This window comes from Cyprinodon variegatus, unplaced genomic scaffold (genome assembly GCF_000732505.1).
Source record: "Cyprinodon variegatus isolate N-32 unplaced genomic scaffold, C_variegatus-1.0 Scaffold727, whole genome shotgun sequence".
NCBI lineage: Eukaryota > Metazoa > Chordata > Actinopteri > Cyprinodontiformes > Cyprinodontidae > Cyprinodon > Cyprinodon variegatus.
This window is the reverse complement of record NW_015151180.1, coordinates 147921-173317: the sequence shown is the minus strand read 5'-3', so window position 1 is coordinate 173317 and position 25397 is coordinate 147921. Positions and strand designations below refer to the sequence as shown.

General features: G+C 36.3%; 1 protein-coding gene across 3 annotated transcripts in view; it reads right to left on the bottom strand.

Annotated features, from left to right (window-relative positions):
• Window positions 1-25397, bottom strand: part of LOC107097835 (regulator of G-protein signaling 6-like) — a 69906-nt gene that overhangs the window by 16184 nt on the left and 28325 nt on the right. For all 3 annotated transcript variants that reach the window (XM_015395148.1, XM_015395149.1, XM_015395147.1), the window contains exons 3-5: window positions 2654-2753; window positions 2015-2065; window positions 1825-1931 (exon numbers count right to left, since the gene is read on the bottom strand). In XM_015395148.1, coding sequence (XP_015250634.1) covers window positions 1825-1931; window positions 2015-2065; window positions 2654-2753 — 258 coding nt within the window. The remainder of the gene's footprint in view (window positions 1-1824; window positions 1932-2014; window positions 2066-2653; window positions 2754-25397) is intronic.

Below are 25397 nucleotides of genomic sequence, written 5' to 3'. Positions count from 1 at the left end.
TTAAACTGGTTCTCCATATTTTAGAGAATAAACCTTAAAATACATCACTTGGTCTATCAATCACTGAGCTAATTTTGATCAAAAACACTTTACAGATCTGCAAGTATATCAGACCCCTATGGTCTTCTACTCTGCATACCTACCACCAGAAAAATACACAGAAGCAGCTTAATTCTCATGCTCCACTTATCTGGAATAAACTCCCCGAAAAACTGTAAAAGCACTAAAACCCTGTTACTTAAAACCAAGATTAAAAAGTTGTTTTCTTAGATTGGGCTTTGCTGTGCTAATTGATAACATTTTTAGTACAACTTTCCATTTTAACTCAGTTACTTTACATACTTATGTAATCATTTAAATTTAATTATTCACTATGAATTCAGTATAATTATTAATGATGCCTCTATAGCACTGCAGAGTACTTTTCTCATTCTTTTTTCCCCATTTACAGCATTTTAAATTGTCTTACTGCTGAAATGTGCAACATTATTAAACTAGCCATGCCTTTAAGCTTCTGAAAAGGCCCAAACACAAGTGAAAACTCATAAAAACATTTATTTAAATGAAGAGGACAGTTTCCACTGACATATTGAGATTACAAAGGACACACAGACATATTTCCTTAACTATTAGCAATGGAATAAATATATTTTTGAGCCTATATGTACCTGTGAGCATTGAAAAACCATCCCAATAGATTCAGAGTCCTGCATATAGTTCTTGATTTAAAAAATATGTCGATGTTGCTTTGTTCAGATTCATAGTTAAATCTCAAGATTTATTAACATTAATGCATGTAAGTGTATGTAGACTTATGACCTATAATACACAGTTTACTCCCTTAGCTTTATTGTGATCAAAAGGTAAGCAAATAGTTCAAACATGATCTTTACATGCATTTGGCTACTATAATTACCCATGAAGAAATGGTAAAATCTATTCTCGTGGTTTGTCTATAACTCCCTATTCTAGCTTAAAATACAGATTCAAAATTCCTTCCGGAGTCCATTCATAATTGATGACTTCAATTTGTCATGCATTCTTAATAATGGGACAGAATTAGAACCACATATTTCATTTACACTATTTGTCATGAAGATAATTAGCCTGAGGAGAGAGCTTGATGCTGATGAATGCACCTGTGTGAACGTAAGAACCCGCTCTCACTCAGAGCTGTCGGCTTAAAATAAAGCAGCCCATTCTGTAACACAATGCATAAAAGTGTGACAAACAGTGGAGGACAGCCACCATTAAATCTGGGTCCTCTACCCGTGTGGTATCTATTTTAAGGCTTCCACTGTCTCTTGCAGTGCTGCTGTGTAGATTTCCCAGTACGTTCGAGATGCACTGTGGATTCTTTGGAGAGGTTTTAGTCCGTTGCATCAGAGGGAATATTTTTGGCCCCAGCTTAATGCGCAAGTTTTGCTTTTCTTGCACAAACACCATAATAGCTTTTAATCTTAGTCAATAGAAGGGCAGATAAATACTTTCAGAGACAGACTGTAGATGAAAGGTAGGGAAACTTCGCAGCTTCCCATCTTGAGGCTTGCCAGTCAAGGATCGCACTGCGTATGACGGAGCAGATAAACACCTTACAGCTGACCCATAGGCTCTGCCTTGCTGCCCTCCTCCTGCTTTGATACAGCAGGGGTTCGCTGTATACTATCGACCTTGGTGGATGAGTAATAGGCTTAGGAAGGATTGCTCTCAGTAGCTTTGCACAGTAAACACATCCCTCAGATAAACAACCATCATCTTATTATTCTACACTCAAAGGCTTCCCAAAGCCCATCAAGGACAGCCCCGCAGCAAACTTATCTGTACCTGAAAGCGGTAAAGAGTTCCATCATCCTTCAGAGTCAGGACATGGTCAGAGATGGGAAAGATGTAGCCATGAGCTGCAATCAGACTACCGAGGTGGATGGCTTCAGCTAGTGAGAGGAGAGCAGGTGAAATAAATGATCTTGCACCACTTTGTGTGTACATGCACTGCAACGTCTCTCAGCAGGCCTACCTGGATCCTCAATGGAAAGGTTTTTCATCAGCCACTGAACTATGTCCGCCCCTGTTTTCAAGAGAACAGCATTGGTCAGAGAGGATGACACAATTACAAATCTGCAGCAGCTCAGACATAGGCTGCCTTTAAATCTGTCAGTGTTGAATAGGTGTCTAAATATAGCATATTGTTGACAGGTTTGCTCTGCCATCTCTATCTGCTCCTGGGCAGCAAAACATTCGGCCCCCCTGTTGGGGCTCAGCAGAGGCAGCTGGAAAAGCCTGGAGGAGACCATGTGAAGGACTGACTCAGACGCAGCCTCACAGAGAGACGGAGCAACCTCCACATCCTTAACAGAGTAGCACAAACATCAAGAAATGCAGCACGTACACAAATAGGCAAACAAAGAGGAGACTGAGCTTTCTCTGCATTGTTGGCAAGGACAGGATCAAACAGGCCTGCAAAGACAATATCTGCTTCCTTCTATGAAGGAAAAAATTAGCACAAAAGGTCAAACATGTATAATTTATTGTGACTCATATTTTTTGCATAGTCAAACCGTTGGAAAAAAAAACATGATAGCAACCAGCTGATTGGTTGGTAAATGTTAAAGCACGCACACACATGCACATTTATGGTTTTCACACAAATACGAACCTGATACCACACTCGGGATCTTGGAGAGGAAGCTTTTAACAGTTCGGATGGCAACCCCTCCTGCTTTCTCATCTTGTATTCGTGTAACGATGTCTTCCATCTGTGAAGCACAAAGATAGAAGTTGCTCATGTTCTAACGTTTGGCTAAAAGTTTCAGGGGCACCACAATTTACTCCAACTTTCAGTGTAGATTTGCAATACGGTGAATGGATTACATGTAAAACAATACATTTAATAAAAATCCCTCTTATTGTCCCACAATGGGGAAACTGCAGTGTTACAGCGGCAAAAGATTATAGCAGAATTGGTCACACAATGTGGACCTTAAAAAAAACATAAAAAAAACCAAAACAGATTAACTGACAAAGTTATGAAAATAAATTCCGTAAAAATTCAAAAAAATATGACTATGACCTGGATGACTGAGCACCTTCATCAGCTTATGAAAATAAACAAATAAAATACTGTACTAGATATCATACTGTCAATTAACATCCACATGTGATTTGAGTGTTTTTCCCTGTTTTTGGAAAAGAATCAGGAAAAAGTTTGATTAGGCTTCAGCAAAAGTCAAAAGACATTCTCATACTTTCATGACTGACTTGCAGCCCTACTTAATATTTGCATGAATGATTTGCTGAGCCACTCACGAATGCTTTTGCAAGATAACAACCTTACAATTGGAGCCAAACTATGTGTCATATGCATATATTTTTCTTGGTTAAATATTCTGAATATATATTCCTTTGGTGTAAGCAGAAAATCATTATGTTTAATATGTGTGTTGGGATCTTCAGGTACCTGATCAGCTGAAAAATGTATACACAAACATATATATGTATATATTTATTTTTAGTTTCTTTGTAATTCTGTCTCTATAATTGTTTGGTGGCAGCGTTGTGTTTTTTTTATTGCTCTCTGTTGCCCCCTTGTGCCTTTTTCCTTTCCCTTTGGCTCCCTTCTAGTTAGCTCTATTCACACCTGCGCCTTATCAGCTCATTTTTCCATTCATTGTTCTGTTCCCCATATATATACCACCTCTGCAGTTCCTCATTGTTGATTTCTTGTTGGTTTGTTGCATCATTTCCTTGCTCCTATGTGTGTTTTCCTTGATATCTCCTTCATTTTTGGTTTTCAGTATTATTTTTTTTTTACTTTACTTCTGTAGCCTTTGGGATTTTGATTAAATCTCATCCGTGCCTCCTCATCTCTGCAATTGGGTCCTCAAGCAACTTCCACTAAACCCTGACATATATATATATAATGGTTGATATGTAAATGTGCTCACGTATGCATAATAATAAAGATATGCATACTGAAAAATATAAAAGGAAGTATTTGTTGCTCATGTTCTCACGTTTCCCCAAAAGTTTAATGGGCATCATAATTTACTCCAGCTTTCAGTGTAGATTAGCAGTAGGGTGAAGGGATTACACATAAAACAATACATTAAATATAAAATAAAATATAAAACAAAGCATTTGATGTTTAAATCACCTCCTGTTCATCGTTTAGCATTGGTGTATTGTTGTATATGTCTTTACAATCAGCAAAGGAGGCAGGTCTGAAATCTGGGGTATATAGATTTAAGGTTTTGTTGTTTTACTGTTAATTTATGTAAGATGCAGAGGCCAGGCTACAGTACATGCTGCAGCTGACACATCATATCCAATTCAACCCTTGATAAATGGCTTGAAGCTAAGCTGTTTAATTTGCAAGCGTCTCTGCATGACAGCAACATAAATGGTTGTCCTATAGGATGTTACGCTTTGTAAAACTTAGAATCTCAGACAAAATGTTTGTGTGACAATGTACAGCACAACCGTACACTGTGTGTTAAGGTGCAGGATGGTGGTCAAATATTTAAGGTGATTTATTTGGCCACAACTATTGTTTAGAAGTTTTCCAGAGCTGAAAAAAAGCTGTCATTATTAATCTCAGAGGCGAAGATAAACATCACACCTCCAGCCGAGCCAGAGCCTCAAATACATCTCACATCAGCTGCCTAAAATTAGGCACATCCTGACACAACTTGCTATGCAGCCACCATCACAAAGCAAGCAAGCACACATTCTGTCTTTCAAGGACAAACATAATACATCCTCATAAGGAGTCATAATTTATTATTATTACACTTTACTAATATGCAGTTTTAAATTGAAATCTTAAATGATTTATGAGGCAGGTAGGACGGCTGATGGAGCCTGACTAGAATCAATTAAAAATCCCATGGTTATTTACACAGAGCTGTGTACCTACAGCCAGCTTAATGCAGTACTTTCCATCAAGGTAGTTGGGTTGCGTAATAAATATCTTATATCTCGCTCAAAGTCCGCTCAAAGAGTAAGCACAGTCAGATACACACATGCACTCACACACAAATGGCTGCTTGCGTAGGTCGGTTTACGAGGAACTCTTGGGATCCCTGCAATCAGAATGTTAAGACAGCCTTTTACAGATTTATTTTTATGTCAACCCCCCCTACAGTTTAGGCTGACGTCAAGTCACGAAGTCTGGCTCACATCATCCCGCTGCGCTCTACAGTTTGTGCCATTTCTGTGCACTTCTGGCCACTTGCACCACAGTTCATTCATCATTTAAGAAAACAACTCTGTAAGGGAAAATCTTTAACTTACATGAAGAGGATGAATTTAAAATGCAGTTAAGCTGCTTCAAAGAGCACACCAGTCAGTGCTGGTTTGCACTGTTAGCCCTAACCTTATTTGGCTGTAGATGCATTCTCCACTTTCACCTGTACTGAAATATTTTGCAGAGTATTATGGTAATATCATGATAAAGTTCTCTAGAGATATTTTATTCTGAGAAAACACGTATTACAAACTTTAATTACGTCTCTTCTTGTTCCCATTTGCCTACCAAAGTTACACAAGTTAGACATCTTAACTATTTACCAATATTTGAGACATTTTACTCTAATGGGACTTTTTGTTTCACTTAAAGAAATAGTTTGATCCTTGCAGATTGGATGAAGTGAATGTTTGTACAGGAGTCTCTCTGTGGACAATGAAGCTGTCGTACCACAAGGTATTTTCCCATGGCTCATTTGCTCATTTCACAACCAAGATAGATCCAATTTCAGATCTCAATCTTGAATCCCAGACACCAGCGGCTGAAGGCTGTCTCCGCAGGGTGGCTGGGCACTTCCTTAGAGATAGGGTGAGGAGATTAGTTACGCGGGAGAGGCTCAGAGTAGAGCCGCTTCTCCTCCACATCAAGAGGAGTCAGCTGAGACACATCTTTCTCGCTGCGCCCTGAAAACCTCCCTCAGAAGCTGTTCCAGGCACTTTGCACCGGAAGGAGGACCAGGACACATTAGGGGAACTGTCTCTAAGCCGGCCTGGACAAACCGCAGACTTTCGTCTCTTCAGCTCCTCTAGAGGTGTGTGGAAAGAGGGAAGTCTGGGAGCCTCAGCTGAGACTGCTCCCCTTGCGACCTGGTCCTGCATAAGTGGAAGATGATGAAAGGGGTTCTTTTATGGGACACAGAAGCCATCTCCTTTCTGATCAATATAAAACTTGAATATCTTATCGTTTTCTAACATGCATAAATCTGAAAAGGTGAACTTGGGATCTTAAGGCATCTGATAAGGATCAATCAGAAATAGGGTTTTCCACTGTCATTAAGAAATAACTATGGAATTCATTTTATTTTAGCTCATTCATTTAGATTTTTCTATAAAGTCAAATGGCAACAACTTGTTTGAACCTTAAAATACATAAATAAACGGGCCTACATTTGACTCAAGTGTTTTCATTAACCTTAGATGTCTGCAAAGCCAAGACATCTTTTCCAAACTAAGCTTATTGCTCAATTCATTAAACAATGCATCTAAACACTTCTTCCATTGTTCTGCCATTTACCAAATATAGCAGAAATGATTGTGGTATGGCAGATGACCTAAGAAAGGAAAGGTTTACACACATTCACTGACAGACAGGGAGTGAAAAGGGTTCTGTGTTTTATTGAATGTGTATGTAAATATCTGGTTTTAATTCATTATAATCAAAGCAAAGCTGATTCAGCCTTTGGAGCAAATTAGTAATTTAAGTTACTATATTACCAGCATTTTGGTGATCAGAAAAATCTGTATTTAGGCCATTGTTTTTACCCATGGTATAGTTGCATGAGCTGTTGAACTGTTCAAAAAACTTGCTTTGTTACACTGCTGTGTTTTTTCTTCAACAGAATTATTCACAGTCTCAAAATATGAGAAATGTATTATTATCAATCAGTTATGGTACACTGCTTCAATTTTCAAACAGAAAAAAACATTTACTGAAGTATGCTGTACCCTATTTGCTCGAAAATAAAATACAGTCAAAACTCATCCTCTTTCCTTGTAGAGCTTTACGTTGATTCTTTTTAGAACTACTCTCCAAATCGATAGCAAGACACATTTTTATTGCATATTTTACAGCATCAAGCTGGAGCAAAATAGTTTTGTGGTGGAATAATTCCTAATATCTCAGCTTATCAAAAGGCATTGCAATGGATTTGTGAACATTCGCTGTGAAGACTCCCCGCTTTAGCTTTGCTGATAAATCCCTCAGGAAAGGAGCAGAAAAAGAGCTGTACAGTAGGAGGAACTGTTTTTGGCATTCAAGAAATTGGAATCTGCATGATGATGAGGCTCGTTAAGCTTATGTTAGACTTTTTGTTTTATATGAAGCCCAAATTTATGCGTTGAATATGTTTTTTCATTGGGGGATGTAATATTTAAATTGCAAATGTTGTGTCTTTAGCTGTAACCACAAAGTTCATCATAACTAGAAGGAATGAAGGCTTGGAAACCTGTTTCTCTCAGTTAGTTTAGTCACATAACCAAACTTATCGATAATACTTTAACTTATTGCATATGACTGTATATTGTTAAGGAGCCAACACCAAAACAAAAATTGTGACTTTTTTTTAGATTAAAAGTAACAATATAATTAAAAAGTAACAACTCTAAAATCAGTACAGTTTGATCTTAAGGACAAGCTCAATCCCTCTTGATAAGTAGAATTAGAAGAAAGACATTCTTGTTCTCATTAAGAAAAAAAAAACATGTCTAAAGTACTACTGAACTAATTTTTTTATTGTGAAGACGCAGAGCTTCAGAAAACTTTTTTTCCACTTCATAGCACATTTTAGCAGTTAAAATTCTGGTCCATTTAGGGCTGTGCAATAAGGCTTTAAAATATATTGAGCAATGAGCCTTTTTACGTCAGTCTATATCAATTATTTATTAAAGTGTTACTTTCCTTTTTGAAATTAGGACTAGAAAATAAAAGAAATAAAAAACTGGACATTATATTGTAATATATAAATATATCTTCAGCTCTAGTATAAGCCTTGCTTAATTTGGAGGTGAAAGGTTAAAAGGTTAAATTCTTTAATCTGCCTCCAATCTCCAGAATAACATGTGGTTCCCGATCAGGTTTCACTCAAATTATTGGAGGTTTTATTGAATGTATTTTCTATTTATATGGATCAGCTGTCTGTTGTGGAATTGATTAATATTGTTTTATTGCTCAGCTCTAAGCACATGTTTGATTTAAATACATTCTGTAGGTTGAAAAATCCTATATAAAGAGCAAAGAGAAAAAAAATGTGAAAGGCTATGATGAGATTAAGGACCTGTCCCCTGTAATCAGATCGTTTCAAAAACCTGAAACTGTATCCCCCTTTTCTATCCAATGATGAGGATGGATTTGGGTAGATAAATAGGAAATTAGCTTTTTTCATTAATTATTTATAAAAAGAAGGTTTCTTTTAGCTTTTTGGTGTATATGCTGTACGTGGACTGGATAGTTAGAGATGTTCCAAAAATGAGGACACCAAGTCCTACAACCCACTATGACTTTCTGTTCACTTACAATGACAGTGGAGCCGCTTTCATGTTGTTTTTTGTTTTTTCACATCTGTCAAGCTTTTTCCTCATTATTCTTCCAATTAACTTAATGTCAACTTAAGTTGTGAATGACTGGGCTAAAAGGTTTAACAGAGTCAAAAACAGAGTCAGGATCAATTCCTTAAATATAATTCAGTTAATGTCAATGATATTACCACCTGCTCATGTAAAATAGGTATTAAAATACATTTAACTAAGGATTTAAAGCAGCACTGTGTACCTTTTAGGTTTGGCATCCCTGAAAGCAACTGGCAACACTAGACTGGTGCAAAATTAAATGGTGTCCCTCTGTGCTTTTGGATGTGATAGCAGACAACTTTAGACAAACTGCTTAAGAGGTCATGGAGTAACTTGTAAAGACACGGCCTCATTCACCCCCCTAACTTAAATCCTACATCAGTGAACCATAAATATTTTCAATCAGGTAAGTTTAATATCTCTTTTGTTGCCTAACAACAACTTTTTGGTGTTAGCTGTGGTGTTTAATGGGACTGCTGTACAGCATTGCTTTAACTCTCGTTACTCATGTAGGGATCTAGATCTGACCCTCTCAAGTTAAATAGATAGGTTTTTAGAAGGGTAGCCCTGAAAAAAAATTATCTCAAATTGAGCTAATAATTGGGTCAAAAGTAACACAACGTTGCTTTGATGATATAAGAATAAAGAGAAATACACTCAATGCTCTTTGTGAATTACGTTGGAGGCCCCGTAATGATGTGGGTCTGTTTCTCTTTCAGAGGCCCTTAGAACCTATGGGGAGAAAAAAAAATGGAGATCTGGTTGACTCTCTCATAAAGCTTAGTATTAGTATTTTGTGACCGGACAGCAGGACTTCCAAACGTTTGAATAACTAATAACAAAAAAATCTTATGAAATCCTAAAATATATATATATAAAAAAGAAAACAGGTGGGATGAGCTGAAGACCCAAAACTGTCTGGGGTATGTGAACAGATTAAACAAAGAAAATATTCACAGATTACTTTCTTTGTAGGTATTTTACAACCATGCGTTGCTGTCAAACTAGGGTTATCAAAAGTATTATTTAAAAATAATAAAAAGTTGGATTTTTTTTTTTTTTTTCTGAATGTACCCATTTTTGATGTTTGAATTTTGAAATGATTCTTTCTTTTGATGATCTCTTTTGGTTCATAATTGGGAANAAGACACGGCCTCATTCACCCCCCTAACTTAAATCCTACATCAGTGAACCATAAATATTTTCAATCAGGTAAGTTTAATATCTCTTTTGTTGCCTAACAACAACTTTTTGGTGTTAGCTGTGGTGTTTAATGGGACTGCTGTACAGCATTGCTTTAACTCTCGTTACTCATGTAGGGATCTAGATCTGACCCTCTCAAGTTAAATAGATAGGTTTTTAGAAGGGTAGCCCTGAAAAAAAATTATCTCAAATTGAGCTAATAATTGGGTCAAAAGTAACACAACGTTGCTTTGATGATATAAGAATAAAGAGAAATACACTCAATGCTCTTTGTGAATTACGTTGGAGGCCCCGTAATGATGTGGGTCTGTTTCTCTTTCAGAGGCCCTTAGAACCTATGGGGAGAAAAAAAAATGGAGATCTGGTTGACTCTCTCATAAAGCTTAGTATTAGTATTTTGTGACCGGACAGCAGGACTTCCAAACGTTTGAATAACTAATAACAAAAAAATCTTATGAAATCCTAAAATATATATATATAAAAAAGAAAACAGGTGGGATGAGCTGAAGACCCAAAACTGTCTGGGGTATGTGAACAGATTAAACAAAGAAAATATTCACAGATTACTTTCTTTGTAGGTATTTTACAACCATGCGTTGCTGTCAAACTAGGGTTATCAAAAGTATTATTTAAAAATAATAAAAAGTTGGATTTTTTTTTTTTTTTTCTGAATGTACCCATTTTTGATGTTTGAATTTTGAAATGATTCTTTCTTTTGATGATCTCTTTTGGTTCATAATTGGGAAGGTTTTGAGAATTAAATTAAAATCAGTTTATTTATATAGTGCCAATTCACAACACGTGTCACCTCAAGGAACTTTACAGAGACAATTTAACCAGATCATACAGTCAGATTGGTTCTAAGTTATCTATCTAAAGAAAACCAGATGATTGCATCGATTCATTGACTTGAAAGCAATCCCTCACACCAATCAAACTTAAACAAAGCAAAACAGTGAGAGAAATAACCACTGACAAATTCAAAATTTAAGCACAGTGCCAATTTATCCCACAAAAATGTGCTGAAGCTATTAATAAAGGTCCAGTCTTTGCGAAACTGAGACTGAAGATGGATCTATCAGTAATAGTGCCATCAGTGATTCAGCTGACTCATTCGGCTGCTGATTTCTGGAGCTCTAGAGAAAATGAAAAATGTCCAGGTGATAAGTGAAACAGAGGGAGACGTCCAGCCTGGAGATCATTATGGCATCTCAGAGAGCAATGGATGAAGATAAAGAAGTGAGAAGAATGGAAACTTTTCACTTCATTCCCAGGCATCTGAATCAACTTTCGTTTATGTTTTTCGACCAAAACTCAAAATGCAATTGGTGTATTGTAAAGTTTGTAACAATTTGAGTAAAGAAAAAGAAAATAACAAAAAGGGGCATCTTATTTTAAACACAGAATAAATTCTATAGATATTAAAACAGAACAATTTATGTCCATCTTGCTGATTTTTTACAAGAAAAACTCTAACCCACATATGGTTTTAATACTCTATGATATGAAATGGAATAGCCTTGAATAATAAAAGGCCATTCTGATTTTTAGTTTATGTGCAGATTTCTAGAACTGGGACTTTATGCTTGCAGAAGTTTGACTAAGTATTACCCTTTTATGCAGGGGTCTGCAACCTTTACAATTCACCTCTGCAACCACTGCATCAAATTTAAATTAATAAAAGGCCATAGTAATAATTATAATAATAATTTCATAGGCACTAAAAGTAGAGGGTTTTAAACCACCAATTTTTTCTTGAATTCAGAACATAAAATATGATTTAACAAAGTAAAACAAAAGAATTTGTACAGTGAATCAAGCTGAGTGACTGATATAGCCTATATAGAAATATTAAGCACATAGGTAAAGCTGAAAAACAATAAAGTACTTCTGAAAGCCATGTACCACTTTGCAGATATTTTATGGAAACATACAGAAAAACCTTTTCATATTGCTGTTATTTTAAAGATATTGTTTTATTTCTAGAGACACAATGAAGGGGTCATAGAACAATATGTGACATTGGAGCATCACATCGTAGTTCCCAGCTTAAAAGGGTTAGAAAATGTTATTTGCAAGTGCCTGCAAAATGTATTGACATCTAATGAATTTTCAACACTTATGTTATGCAAAAACCACAGATTTTAAGCCCTATATTTTGATACTGCTAAATAAAACCCGATTCAACCAAATTCCCTCAGACAACACTTAATTGGTATAAAAGAATCAGTTTGGGTGGAATTTACTCCATTTTTAAAGGATGTTACCATAAACGTGGAAAATCGGAGATGGTCTGAACTTTTTGACCACCATACAAAACACACCATTACCAAAGTAAAAAAGGGTAGTGGCAGCATCATGCTTTGGGGATACTTTTCTTCATCAGGGGATGTGAAGTACGTCAGTTGATACACTGCAAAAAAATTGAAATCTCAATAAAAAAAACCCTTAAAGTTTGTGATTTTAACAGGTTTTTGCACATTCTGGAATGCACTTTATTGACCTTATATACAGATGTTGCATTGAAAGACACAGGTTATGCATCACTGCCCATAAGTCCACAGCCATGCATGACTCAACAGCAGCATGCCCATTACAGTTTTTATTTAGGTTTATGTAAATCCATAAAATTCACGTTAAGTGTTTTCCGATATTAATATCTGTGTTTTTGTATAAAGACTTCCTAAAAGGAGATACCATCTGCTCCAGCTGCTCTGAGGTGCTGTGAAGACATTATGATCGACTCTATGGCGACTCAAATCCCTGATTGTGTTAAAATGTTTATGGCTTATAATTCTACTAAAACTGCTGTTCGGTAACTGCTGAGATGCCAGTTGCCCTCCAGTGTGCCAGTTGTTCTTGTTTTGCATTCTCTCTGTAAATTACTGTAAGCTAGTTCAGTCAAAGATGATTTAATTGCATTGCATTATAATCATTTTATATGGTCTGGCTTCAACTAATTTCCGTCTTACGGCTGTATCAGTTCAGACTTTAGAAATCTTTCCAAATACTAAATACATGAGAACAATAGCTACTAATAATATTGCTGTGTTAGGAAGTATCACAACATTCTTATACTTGCATAGAATATACATTTTTATTTGAATAAAATCAGTGTTTTTAGCTACTTATTGTGTGACATATTGCAAAGTAACTTCTCTAAAGTACACAGTCTGTCACACAGTACTCGCCTCAGTGCCACTTTGACCTCTGCACCATGCTGGCTGCATAATAAAGTGAGATCCAGCTGGTATGTGAAGCCCTGGGGGACTAAGGTGAGAATAAAGCCTGCTGGAGAGAGAAGACACCTCTCCTGTTCTTTTCATTTCTCCTCCCTACTGCCAACCCCAAACAACTCTGGAACATGCCAAGTCATGGCGAGGGAGCTGTGAGAGCTTCCCTGCTGGATCGGACCCACTGAGGAGATCTACTGACTGCTCCTCCTGGAGCTCAACACTGACTGGAAAAAGCTAAGCTTCCTAAGTGTAATGGTTAGGGAGCTCAGACTGCTTGGAGATGTGTGAATCACATGTACGTAAACTCCCTCGCACACCGACACCTATTCATGCAGTCATGTGTGCAGAGTTTTTGAAAATGAACCAAAACATAAACTGTAAATTGGTATCTTCCACAGAAACACCCTACAGGGAAAGAAGTTTCCTTTCACGCAACAAACTGTTTTCCGTTTAGGTAATGTGGTTGGAAAAAAAACACCTTATACTCCTGAGTGAAATTATTTTCCCTTTCCCTGTCATGAGCTTTTATATATTAAGTATGTTGCAAACTTATTTACTGTAAAAGGGTGTTGGGCATTTGTGTCAAGCCATTGTTTCTACAAACTATCTATATAGAATGAAATGTTGCCAGTCTTAATTTATCTCAGTTTGAAAATATTAAAGCCATTCAGGCTGCGTAGAGAGCATTTGTGTATAAGTATTTTAAAATCTACTCAAGGATTCTCAACTGGATCAGCACTGGCCTTTAGCTTTGCCATTCCAACTCATGAACACGCTTTGATCTAAACCAATACATTTTAACTCTGGCTGTTTTTCTTATCCTGCTGGAAGGTAATTCTTCCCATATTAGCAGCAGAGCAGAGCCTAATGTCAGTATCCGCTCGTCATGTTTCTGCTCTAATCATGTTCCACTGAGGACGTTGTCATTGATGAGCATTAAAAGGCCGATTTCACTCAGCATTTTTTTATGCGTGGCAAAGGTTTAGTTATGATTTAATCTAACTAGAGAACATTCTTCCGTATCATTTCTTTGTTCACTGGATGGTTTGGGTTTGTTATTGTGTCTTTATTAATAAAGCTGAGTTTCATGTTGTTTGGAAAATTGAGGTGAAAATGGTACTGTGGCCTTGTCGGTGGAAGCTGCTGCTTAGGATTTACTTTTATTTTGGAAGAATCGTGTTAAGCTTGGAACCTTCAAAAACGGACAATCTGCAGAGTTTCTTCATTGCCTCCAAGAGTAATGAATCAAGACAAGTCTTTCAGAAAGTCAAATTAACCTCGCTGCAACTACTTGCTTTGGCCATGCAATCAGACTGCACCCACCTTATTCTCTTGCTATAGACCAAGCCAGCCAGATGCGCAGCTCCAAACACCGCTGAAAGCAGCAAATGAGCCAAATACCACATCAGTCTGTTTTTTCTTCCTTTCTAAGCAGCAATTGCTGAGCTGTGGGTGGGATGAGAACCACAAAGGCCTCTGCCAAACATCGACCCGAGTCCTCTCTGTGAACCGAACGGAGAACCGTAGCCTCAAGCCAAACAGCTGCCTTTCAGAGGGAAGCAACAGCAACTAGCAACCTGCTGCTACTCCACAAGCTGCAGCCAAGGACCCCACACCTGCTTTTAGAATAGGAGAATGGTAAAATCCCTTTCTTGTCCCAAATTGTGGTGTTTACAGCAGCGAAGGTTATAGTAGAAGTGGTCATACAATGTGCACCTTCGAAAAGTGCATAAAAATAACAGATAAGAAAATAAAACAAAGAGAGTGTTGTACTACACTGTGTACAGTGTTTTTACAATATAATACTCTGTATCTGGAGAATAAAAAATCAATAACAGCTCTGGACATTTTTATAGTAATGGATGTATGAAACATAGCAGCATGTGCAAAAAAAAAAATGAAATGACAGCAGCATGTTATTTAACTGACTAAAACAGAAACTGTGCAAAAATCAGCATGAATGTAACAACTTATTGAGGTTGTTGGGAACAGTGGTGGTTATAGAGTCTTAGAGCTGCTGGGAGGAAGGATCTGTGATAACGCTCCCTGGTGCATTTAGGTTGCAGCAGTCTGTCGCTGACGGAGCGCTCCAGTTCAGCAATAGCTTCATTCATGGGCAGTTTCCTTTTTTAAAAGCGACAAAAAAAAACCCTTTTTGGTATTTGCAACTTTCAACTGTACCTAGGCAGACTTATATAGAAGCAGGTCTTTAATACTGATATTTGCTCTAGAAGGGGTTTATTGATGAGCACGCTGTTATTGTCGGGTTCTCTGAAGGACAGCATCACATACCATATATAAGTTAGATAGTTATATACTTATAGTTATATACTTTCTCTCTCTTTCTTTACTCTTCTTTGATCACTCCATTTGCCTTATTCTTCTTTCATGTTTGGACCATCTGTGTTCATTGATCACAGCTTTCTGTGGTGGCAACATGTGATATCCGCCATTGTCTGAGAAGGTGTTGTCATCATATGTGGGGTCTTTTTTCCATATTCCAAACTCACTTCAATGCTGGTTTATAATGTATAACTATTCAATGCAGAGATTAACCGAGGCATAATTTGTTGTTTGGCAACCGAAAAAACTACAGCTGTCTAGATTCATTATTTTTGCAGATTTCTTTGTTTTTAATTTCTTCTCCTAGTATTTTTTTTATTTAACAGAATAATTCCTTGTTACATGGAATTATCTGTTTGGTCATTTTAAGGCTATATAAAATTGTGATTGTCTGTGGTTATGTTATACCAGTAAGTTAATAGCTTAATTATAAAGAGACATATCTGGTGTTTTGGTTATTTACTAATTGCAATTATTAATAAAATAATTAACTTTTACTAGTGGTTAATTAAACCTAGGTTCACAACTGGTTTAAATATCAACATTACCAGGTGAATTAAAACAATAATTGCTATTTGATAATCCAAATAGTCAATCATAATCATTAAAGCCTGGTAGCCATTAGTCACAGAAATCTAAAATATCTTTTTGTTGTCGAATTATTTTGTTATCAATGATAAATGATCAATTATGAGTTCCAAATAATCAAAAACTGTAGTTTCTCCTCCTAGAGGCTTCTCTAACTTATAACTCCCTTTGTCTGGCCTGTCAGTTTAAGTGGGTGATTGGATACCGAAACTCTCTGTCCCACATCCTGCAATCTAAGAATGGATTGGTTTGAAAGACAACCAATCTAGTTGGTTAAACCCATTCTGGTTAGATTAACCAATATATTGCTCAGAAACTGACCTAGCTATTGGTTTTTGATCAACCAATTGAATTAGTTAACCAAACAACCAATACAAATTGGAAATGGTGGTTTACTGCTCTGACTGTTTGGCTGTAGTCAAGTGTAGTGAGTTGTGGACCTAAAAAACTATTTCAGGGCTTTGTACTTGTCAGCATGCAAATGTTGACCTTAACTGTGCTTTTAACACCTGTATTTGTAAATTCCAGAAAGCATTAGCAGCAACAATGGTGTTAGAATCGGTAGAGTTGGTGGTTCAATCCCTGGTCTGAACTTTCAGTGTTGTCACACTAATTAATCAACATTTTACCATAATCTAGATTATTTGGTGAACGTCTTCAAGCGAACCTGAGTGTCTTTGATTGCCTGATCCCGACCCGTTCTGTCTCTGGGCCTCTGAGCCTGCCTGACCTGTCCTCAGACTTCTGCTGGATTTTTTTCTGTGTACCAAACCTGGAACTGCTTCCTGACACCGTCCTGTTGATGGGAATCTCTGATCTTCGGATCCTGACTCCTGAGCATGTCCTCGACACCAGCTTTGGCTTCGCCCTCTGGATTATCCTGCCTCTCTTCATCTGCTCGGTTCTGATCTCCAGCCTGTTCTGCAACCTCTGGGACTTCAGTGTCTGGGACTGAACCAATCTTGTCCTCTGTGCTCGGACTGAACTTTAAGACCAGGTTAGTGACTCACAAGTTTGTAATCATCCCTCGGCAAACAGACCTGGTCACTAAACTGTGTTCTCCTCATGCAGAGGCTCCTGTCTTAGACACTGTTGCTGTTTTTTGCTGTTATGTCACAAATAAGCATTTTCTTAACTCTTACTATCTTTCTGCCTGTAATATTGGGTTCTCTAAGGCCCAGTTGACTCATACTGGATTCAGATTCAAATGATTTTATATAAATGCTTCAAACTAAAAAAAGAGTGATTATAATTGTTAACCTCATTTTTTAGATAGATCTTCATAAAACCTTGTTTTAAACCCTTTTCTTCACCTTTACAGTTAAATACTTTTTGTGTTTTACTAATGCATAAAAAAACACATAAGTTTTGGTTGAAATCTAACGAAAAGTTTAAATGAGATGAAGCAAAGCAGCAAGACACTCTGGTCTCAGTAATCAGGGCATAGATGTGTTGCATGCATTAATAAGCATTTTTTTCTCTTAGATGTGGAACACACCATGTGTTTCTGAATATCCTTATCTGATCTGGAAAATCCACAAAAAAAAGTCTAAAAGGAAGATCAGCAGGACTGCATTAACCTTCCACTTTAGGAAACAGCTTGATAAATTTGGATGCAGATGAAGGAGACATCTTAATACGCCAATAGATTTTTTTCTCTGATGCTTGACCTTCAGTTATATTGGAAGAAATCAGACCACTGAGTGTTCTGATTGAAATCTTACTGAAATCTTATCTTATGCGCTGCATCAAAGTTAGTAAAAGGCTTGATATTGGTAAAACTCTTGTGAGTTTTGCCAGGCTGAGCAGTGCCAGGCTGAGCCACCAGTGTTGAGGGGAGTGAAAGCCTGCCCACTAACCACAGTGACTCATCAGGTCACCTTTTGTTGATGAGACTCAAGGAGGACAGAAAAAGATCCCTCTCTCCTCTTGTAAACGTCTGTTGTTGGATACTCCACGGGTTGCTAAGGGCTTTAGTGCCGGCGAAAATGTGAGTCTGCCGCTCCTGTGAACAGACAGCCCTCTCAAAAAGAGAGGGCCCCGCTTAGAAACAGAGGCTGCTCTTAAAAAATGAAGGGTTCAGACTGGACAGGCTCTCGGACAGGCTGGTTTTCACCCTGCTGTGTAGAAATCTACAACTTGGTGCATTTTCTCCATTACCTGCAGTTTCTTACTCTGTGGGAGATCACTTACTGGCAGAATGTACATGCAGGGAGGCAAAACCTCTCACACCACCTGCCTTTTAAGTGCTTTTAGAGCTCTGTTAAAGCTTGGACCCCATTATTGGTTTCATGATCAGTATCTATATTTACTCATATTTTAGTAGAGAAGAATATCAATAAACAGCAACTTGCAAGCAGAGCAAGGAAAATAGACGGATAGGATGGGGTAGAAAGATGTAGAAAAAAGTTATAAAATATAAAACTCCATCAGACAAAAAGCCTGACAGAAGTGTTTATAACCCTTAGACTTTTTTTTTTTTATATTAAAACCTCAAACTTCAGTTCATTTTATTTTATTTGCATGTAATTAATAAACATGAGGTGGATGAAGTTGTTTAAATACTTGGGTATGCCATGTTTATTTAGCCCCTTTATGCACATATCCTTAGATCATTCACTACAAACTGCCTTCAAGAGGGACTTCATTGGTTTATAACATTAGTTTGTCAGTAATTCAGCCAAATATAAATCCAACGGTTCTTTGCAGACCGCAGAATTTTTTAGAAAGCATTTGTAAACATGACACAATCATAAAAATCAATAAATACACAAGAAAGGATAGGAGAAAAAACTAAAATGGTAAATCTACCAAATCAGTGGCATTCACATAAAGTGACAGGCAGAACAGGAAGAGTATAATTCAGAAAATCAGTCTAATCAGTGGACCTGACAACTGCAGGTTAGTCATAAGAAGTCTGGCTTGCATACTACAGTTTGACAAAATCATCTACTTAATATTCCAGACAAGTAAAAAGTTATTTGATGGGACCAGATCAAAACAAATTCTCTATTTTTGGCTAAAGTTTTTCCAACTCAAACAAATTGAATATCATGCAAAAGTATATATACCCAAAAACATTACACTAATGAATTACACAAGGCTGATGATTTTAAGCCTTTTTTTTTTTTATATATATATATATATATTTGAGATGATTTTCAGAATCAGAAATACTTTAATGACCCCAAGCGGAAATTATCTTCATAATACGCTCCAGGTATACAAACAACATATTGCACTGATTCATCATTGACAAATATAAACTACAACACAAAGAAATACAACTTTCCACACTAAAATTATAAATATATACATATGTAAATATTTATATATGTATATATACTTATATAAATTTACATAATACAATAAAAAAGCTCTCTTTTGCACATTGCTATTTGCACATTGTTTGATACCGGCAAAGTGCAAAAGAGAGCAAAAGAATGAACAAATGTCAAAATTGTCAAAGTTCTGTAATCTGAGCACGAATTATGGGGGGGGAGTCTGTTCACACCTAATTAGAAGTGTATTCAAGATCACAATATTTTATTACTGAAAAAACTATTTTAATACAAACTGTAAGCTTATTGAAAAGCATATTTAGGTACATTTAATCAGTTAAAGACTCTCACTGAAAGGCATATTTCAAGATGTAGCTGCATGTGTGGCGGAAAACATTGGACCTGAGCACTGTGAAACATGGTAGTGGTGGCATCATGCTGTGGGGATGGTTTTCTTTAACAAGGAAATAGCGCGGTCTAAACTGAAGATAATCTTCAAAGCAAACATGGTACAGGTTGCAAAAGTTGAGTGGAAACCTGATCCTACAGGTACAACTAGAACTATGGTGGAAGGCTTTAGATTAACATTCCAGCTGAGAAACACAGGTAGAGACATTTAAAAAAATACAGGTGTAGTTGTTGTGAAAAGTGGTTAATCTAGATTGAAAATATCTCAGTTTCAATTTAGTTAATATAGCCCCAAATTCAAAAGACATCTTATCTTAAGGAATTTTACAGTGAGCATACAAGAGCATGTCAAAGCAAGATCTAGAAAAACTAATTCATGCATTTATCTTTAGTAGAATTGATTACTGCATTGGAAAAACGATCTTGAAATAAGTAAAAATGTCTTAAATTAAGAGTATTTATCCTTAATTTGAGTTGTTAAATGAGATAGTTTGCCAATGGAGTGAGTATTTTTACTTTTAAAATAAGATAATTAGATAAAATGCACTTGGTATAAGACAATGCAATTATGTTTTCTTATTTTAAGTGAAAATTGTCTTTTTCCATTGGCAAAATGTATCTTTTATCTCCTTAATCCAAGAACAAAAGCACTTATTTTAAGAAAAAAATTACTTATCTGGATTTAGATTTTTTTTCCAGTGTGCAACAGTGTCTCTATAGGTTCAGAGCTGTGACTCTGTGGAACAAACTGCCTCATAACATCTCGACTGCTACTACGAAAGGTGCATTTAAAACACTTTTAAAAAAACACTTTGTTGATAGCCTTAATATATGAATATTTGTGTAACATATTGTACTGTAATGTGATATAATTTGAAATGTATCGTGGCTCTTATGATGTGATCATTTGATATGTTTTGTGTATCTGTATAATTTTAAAGGGACCCCAAAAAGTAGCTGTCAAATTACTGACAGTTAATGGGGGATCCAAATAAATAAACAAATAAACAAATATAGGTTTGCCTAAAAAAGTCCATCAGACAGATGCAGCTGATCCAAAACACTGCTGCACACATCCTCACTAGAAATAACAAAACAAAAATAAACATTTTGAACAAAACCAATCAAGTCTAAGATAGCATTGAAGGCTGCATTTAAGCTATAACCTTCAATGTCAGCATGGATGTTAAAACCCTTCACTATAATGACCTTGTCAGTATTTAACACTAAATCAGATACAAAATTACAAAAGAAAAGGTTTTGTTGCTTTGCAGGGGTGCTGGTGCCTATCTCCAGCCGTCTCCGGCCGAGAAGCGGGGTATACCCCGGATGGGTTGCCAGTCCATCGCAGGGCAACTTAAAAACAATTGTAATTATTAACTGGCTTTGGACAAATCTATTTGGATCAAATATATTCCCAATAAACTCCTCTAGAATTTGTAGTTGTAACATGAGGAAATTATAAAATAACTTAGCACATTTGGGCTGTATGGCAGAAGGAAGTCCAGTAAGATATATACACTTTTATAAGGTGCAGTAGAAAGAATTTGTAGAAATTTGCTTTGGGTCACAACAGCTTTTATTTCTCCACCTGTGGTCCTTTATTCATCCCAAGAGAAACATTTTTTTCATCTGTCAAACTAATGGTGACCTAACTTAAACAAAAAAGGGTATTAGGCATACCGTATGTTACATCAGGCCTTTTGAGGTTAGATACTGAAGTACCTGGAGGAGAGTATCATTCTACAGAGCTACCAATATAAATTCTATTTTTTTTGTCACCTTGGTCAATTCATCGTCGCCTTGACTTTATATCTAGGGCACAGGACAATCTAACATGTTCTAATGCTTAGAGGAAATTGGTTTGAGGTGCTGGAACCTCAGGACCATCTGTCTAGCTTTGATGTAAGCATCGTCTCCTGTCGACCCCTTTTCCTCTAGGCCTCGGGGTAATTAGGTTGCAGCAAAGGAGGAGAGCGGATGTGTCGTCCAGCCAGGGTTCGCCCCGTCCCTTGCCGGACTCACAAGCCTGCTCTTGATATCTGAGGCTCAGGAGACGAACTCTCCTGCTGCAGAGTCTATTTACGGGTGAGAAGTACTGAGAATACAACAGGAGGTGCCTTGATGATTGAATTAGATTTCAGAAAATGCGAATACAGCTTATTTAGAGTTTCCTACAGCTAAAACCACTCAATCATATATGGTGTATAAAGCTTTTTTCGCATCATGTTAAATTGCTACGGAAGCCTATTGCTGTCACTTGAGAAAATACATTTTTACATGTTATATTACATAAACATGATAATTATATTGTATAAACATGATAGTATAATGTATAAACGCCTTAGTATAATGTATAAACGTGATAGTATATTGTATACATGTGATAATTATATTGTATAAACATGATAATTATATTGTATAAACATGATAGTATAATGTATAAACAAGATAGTATATCGTATACACCTGATAATTATATTGTATAAACATGATAATTATATTGTGTAAATGTGACAGTATATTGTGTAAACATGATAATTATTTGTATAAATGTGGTAGTATATTGTTTAAAAGTGATAATATTATTTAGTATAAACGAGATAATTATACTGTATAAAAGTGATAATTATATTGTATAAACGTGATAACTTTATCCAGAAGGTTGCGCTTATATGCTTTTAGTCGGTAGTGACTGCGAGAATTATTTTAGACAAAGAAGTTGGCGCTCCAAGTACATTTATAATTAGCAAACATTTATTTTCTCAAGTGACAGCAATACATTTCCATAAATTGCAATCAAACAGCAATATATTTTATGTGTTTTATGTGATGGCCCAACAGAAATTAGTGAGTAACTGTTTAGTGGAAAGCGGAGGATATGAGCTTTTGCTTTTTTTTTATTATTAATAATCTGATAAGTAAGCTTTTGCTTTCTTTAATTATTATTATTAATAACCTGATAAGTAAGCTGTTTTCATACTCAATGCTCATAAATTAACAATGAAAAATAAAAATGATTTAACAAAGTTTTATTGTCCAGCATTGGGGATATTCAGGTGCATCAGCTGTGAGCAAGGAAAAGTTACAATAAAAAAGTACTGTACAGGTATCAAAAACAGCATGCTCAGATCAAATTGAAAGCACATTTGAGCAGGATGATTTTCAAAACTTATAAAATGTGCATGTAATATTTGTGTATTTGAAAAAAAGAACACCAGACGATAAATAAAACAAAAACAAAAAGAAATTAGCAATTTTTGGGTAGGTATTAATGCTTCTTAGTGCACCCAGGTGCAGCAGTCTTTTACTAAAGGGTCTTTTTATCTCTGCAACAGCTTAATGCTGGGAGTATATACATAGAGTCTCGTTATGATGCTATTCCCCACATTCACGTCCTAAAGATTAAAGTGTGGGATACTAGTTTTTCAACATTTACCAAAGATTTTCATATGGATTTAGAAGAAGGCTTAATGAGAACATTCTTAAACATGAGTATCTGTTGACATGACAACCAATTACTGTTAAGCTTGCATTTACAGGCTACACATTAAGTATTCAATAATAAATGTAGCATTACTTGTTTATGTCAACATTATAAACAGTTTTGCCTGAAAGACCAGATTGTCTTCCTCAAATATATTGTGATACCACTTCATATTCATATAGCATCACCAGCATGTTTTTTAAGGCAAGACTAGGTGATAAACTGATTCCAGTCAAATTTTCTGATTGGGAAGAGCTAATTCTGTGTTTCAGAGTGACATCATTTTTTTTTTTTTTAAGAAAACAATAGCTCACTTTGGAATATCACTAGCTGCAGACATATTGACTGTCATATTTTCATTGTTTTCAATGACAAGGATTGCCAACATGTTTTACAAGTAAGTTTCACAGCCTATATTTAGATCCACTGGTAAAGCAGGTCAACTCAGAGAGGGTATGTCTAAAATAAAATTTTTGTTTTGAAAGTATTATTTGTCTTTTATATTTATTTATCACAAAATCAAAGGGAAGAGAGAAAAAAAGATAAAAATGTTTTATATTTTTAAGCCATATCGCCCAGCTGTAATTCAGAATGATGATTAACGTTAGTTTTACACCTGGGAGAAAAATTTTAACGAAAAACACCTCTTCACAAATAAACAACATCTCGCACAGCTAAAAGGACTTCAGTCTTTCTATTAATTCTGGCTGTCGTCTCACCACTGTTCAATAAAGCCTCTGGTGAAAATATATGACTAATAGTTCTCCAAGATTTTTACACTCCAAGTTGTAGCTTCTCCAAAAAAAATCATTGACTTTTTATTTTGTGCAGGATTGACCACCCTTTTTTTATTTGGCAACTAAGGATTGCTAAAGGAGAAAGTTAAACTCTTTAATATTTAATCAAGTTCACAATTATGATCTACTGGTTTTATTGATCTGTTCCATAAAATCCTAATAAAAACTTGGCTTTCTATAAAAAAAAGTCAAGATATATCAATACTTTTGCAAACTTTTGTACCTGTACTTCATCATAGACTTTGGCCTCTTTAGTTCATCAGTAGAGTGTGCATGTTTGTATAATAGCAGCTCTCTGCTGCCAAATGATGTGTCACATTTTAATCAGCTTAAACATGTTTTGACCTAAATGTTATTTTTCTTCCTTTTCATGTCATGAATTCATAACACCATCTGTTCCTAATTCCTCCCCTCTGGCAGCAGACTTTGTTTCAATACGAAACATTTTATACCTCAGCCACAAACGGTCCTGTTTCTCCTAAGCTCCGTTCCTTCCAACCTTAACACAAAATCAGTGTGTGAGAGAGGCCCTTGACCTTTAAATATGCATAGATTTTCTGTCATGGCTGCCGGTGCGGAAGAGGATTTTTACAGCTCCGCTGCGTATTATTAAGCATCTCTTTCTCTCTTTCTCTGCTTGGTGTACAACTGGCACCCACACACACAGCTGTTCCTGCAGTTCCATTACCTGTACCTGATTCTGATCTACAAAGCACGAAGTGGATCCATGCAAAAAACTTGATATTCACATAAACTTAAGCAATCTGCATTTTTCTTATCAGGATTTTTTTTAAGATCATCCTTTCAGTTAATTTGATGAGCAATGAAGACTCTCTGTCTCTTACTGGATGACAGATTTGCAACTCTGGCAATAAAGCCTTGTTATTCCCAACTCATACGTGCAGGTAATGAAATTTGGCCAGCTGGGCGCACATATGGAGGTAAAATCTCATCTCCTGGTGCCAGGGGGCGGCAGGCACCGCTGCACACTTGTAATATGCTTTGTTTCACTCAGTCCTGGAGGCGACAATGACCCCTTTTCCCAACAGAGACCCGCAAAGGGATGTTTGCAGCCTTCCTGCTGTTGTCGCTGCCCTCACACCACTTGTCCGGTTAAGAAGCATGCTATCGGCTTTTAGCAAATGGGGCCTGAGGTGTTTAGCTGTGAGAATAGCAGCAAAGGCAGAAATTGACTCATATTAAAACATATTTAAGAGTTGGGTTTAGTGTAGAGTTGGGGTTCCTAAAATGGAGAGTTAAGCTGTCCAGTAGGAAGTATGGGAAGGTATATGATGTGTATACTAACTTACATGGATATGCTGTCATTTTGAAGAAACTTTAAGATCTCATGTACACTATGTTTTAATAAGGTAAAAATCTAAAATATTCAAGAGATTGTTCAAACACTCTCAGATTATTGCCTCTGTTATTCAGTTTGTTAAAACAATTGATAAATTTGGCATTATGG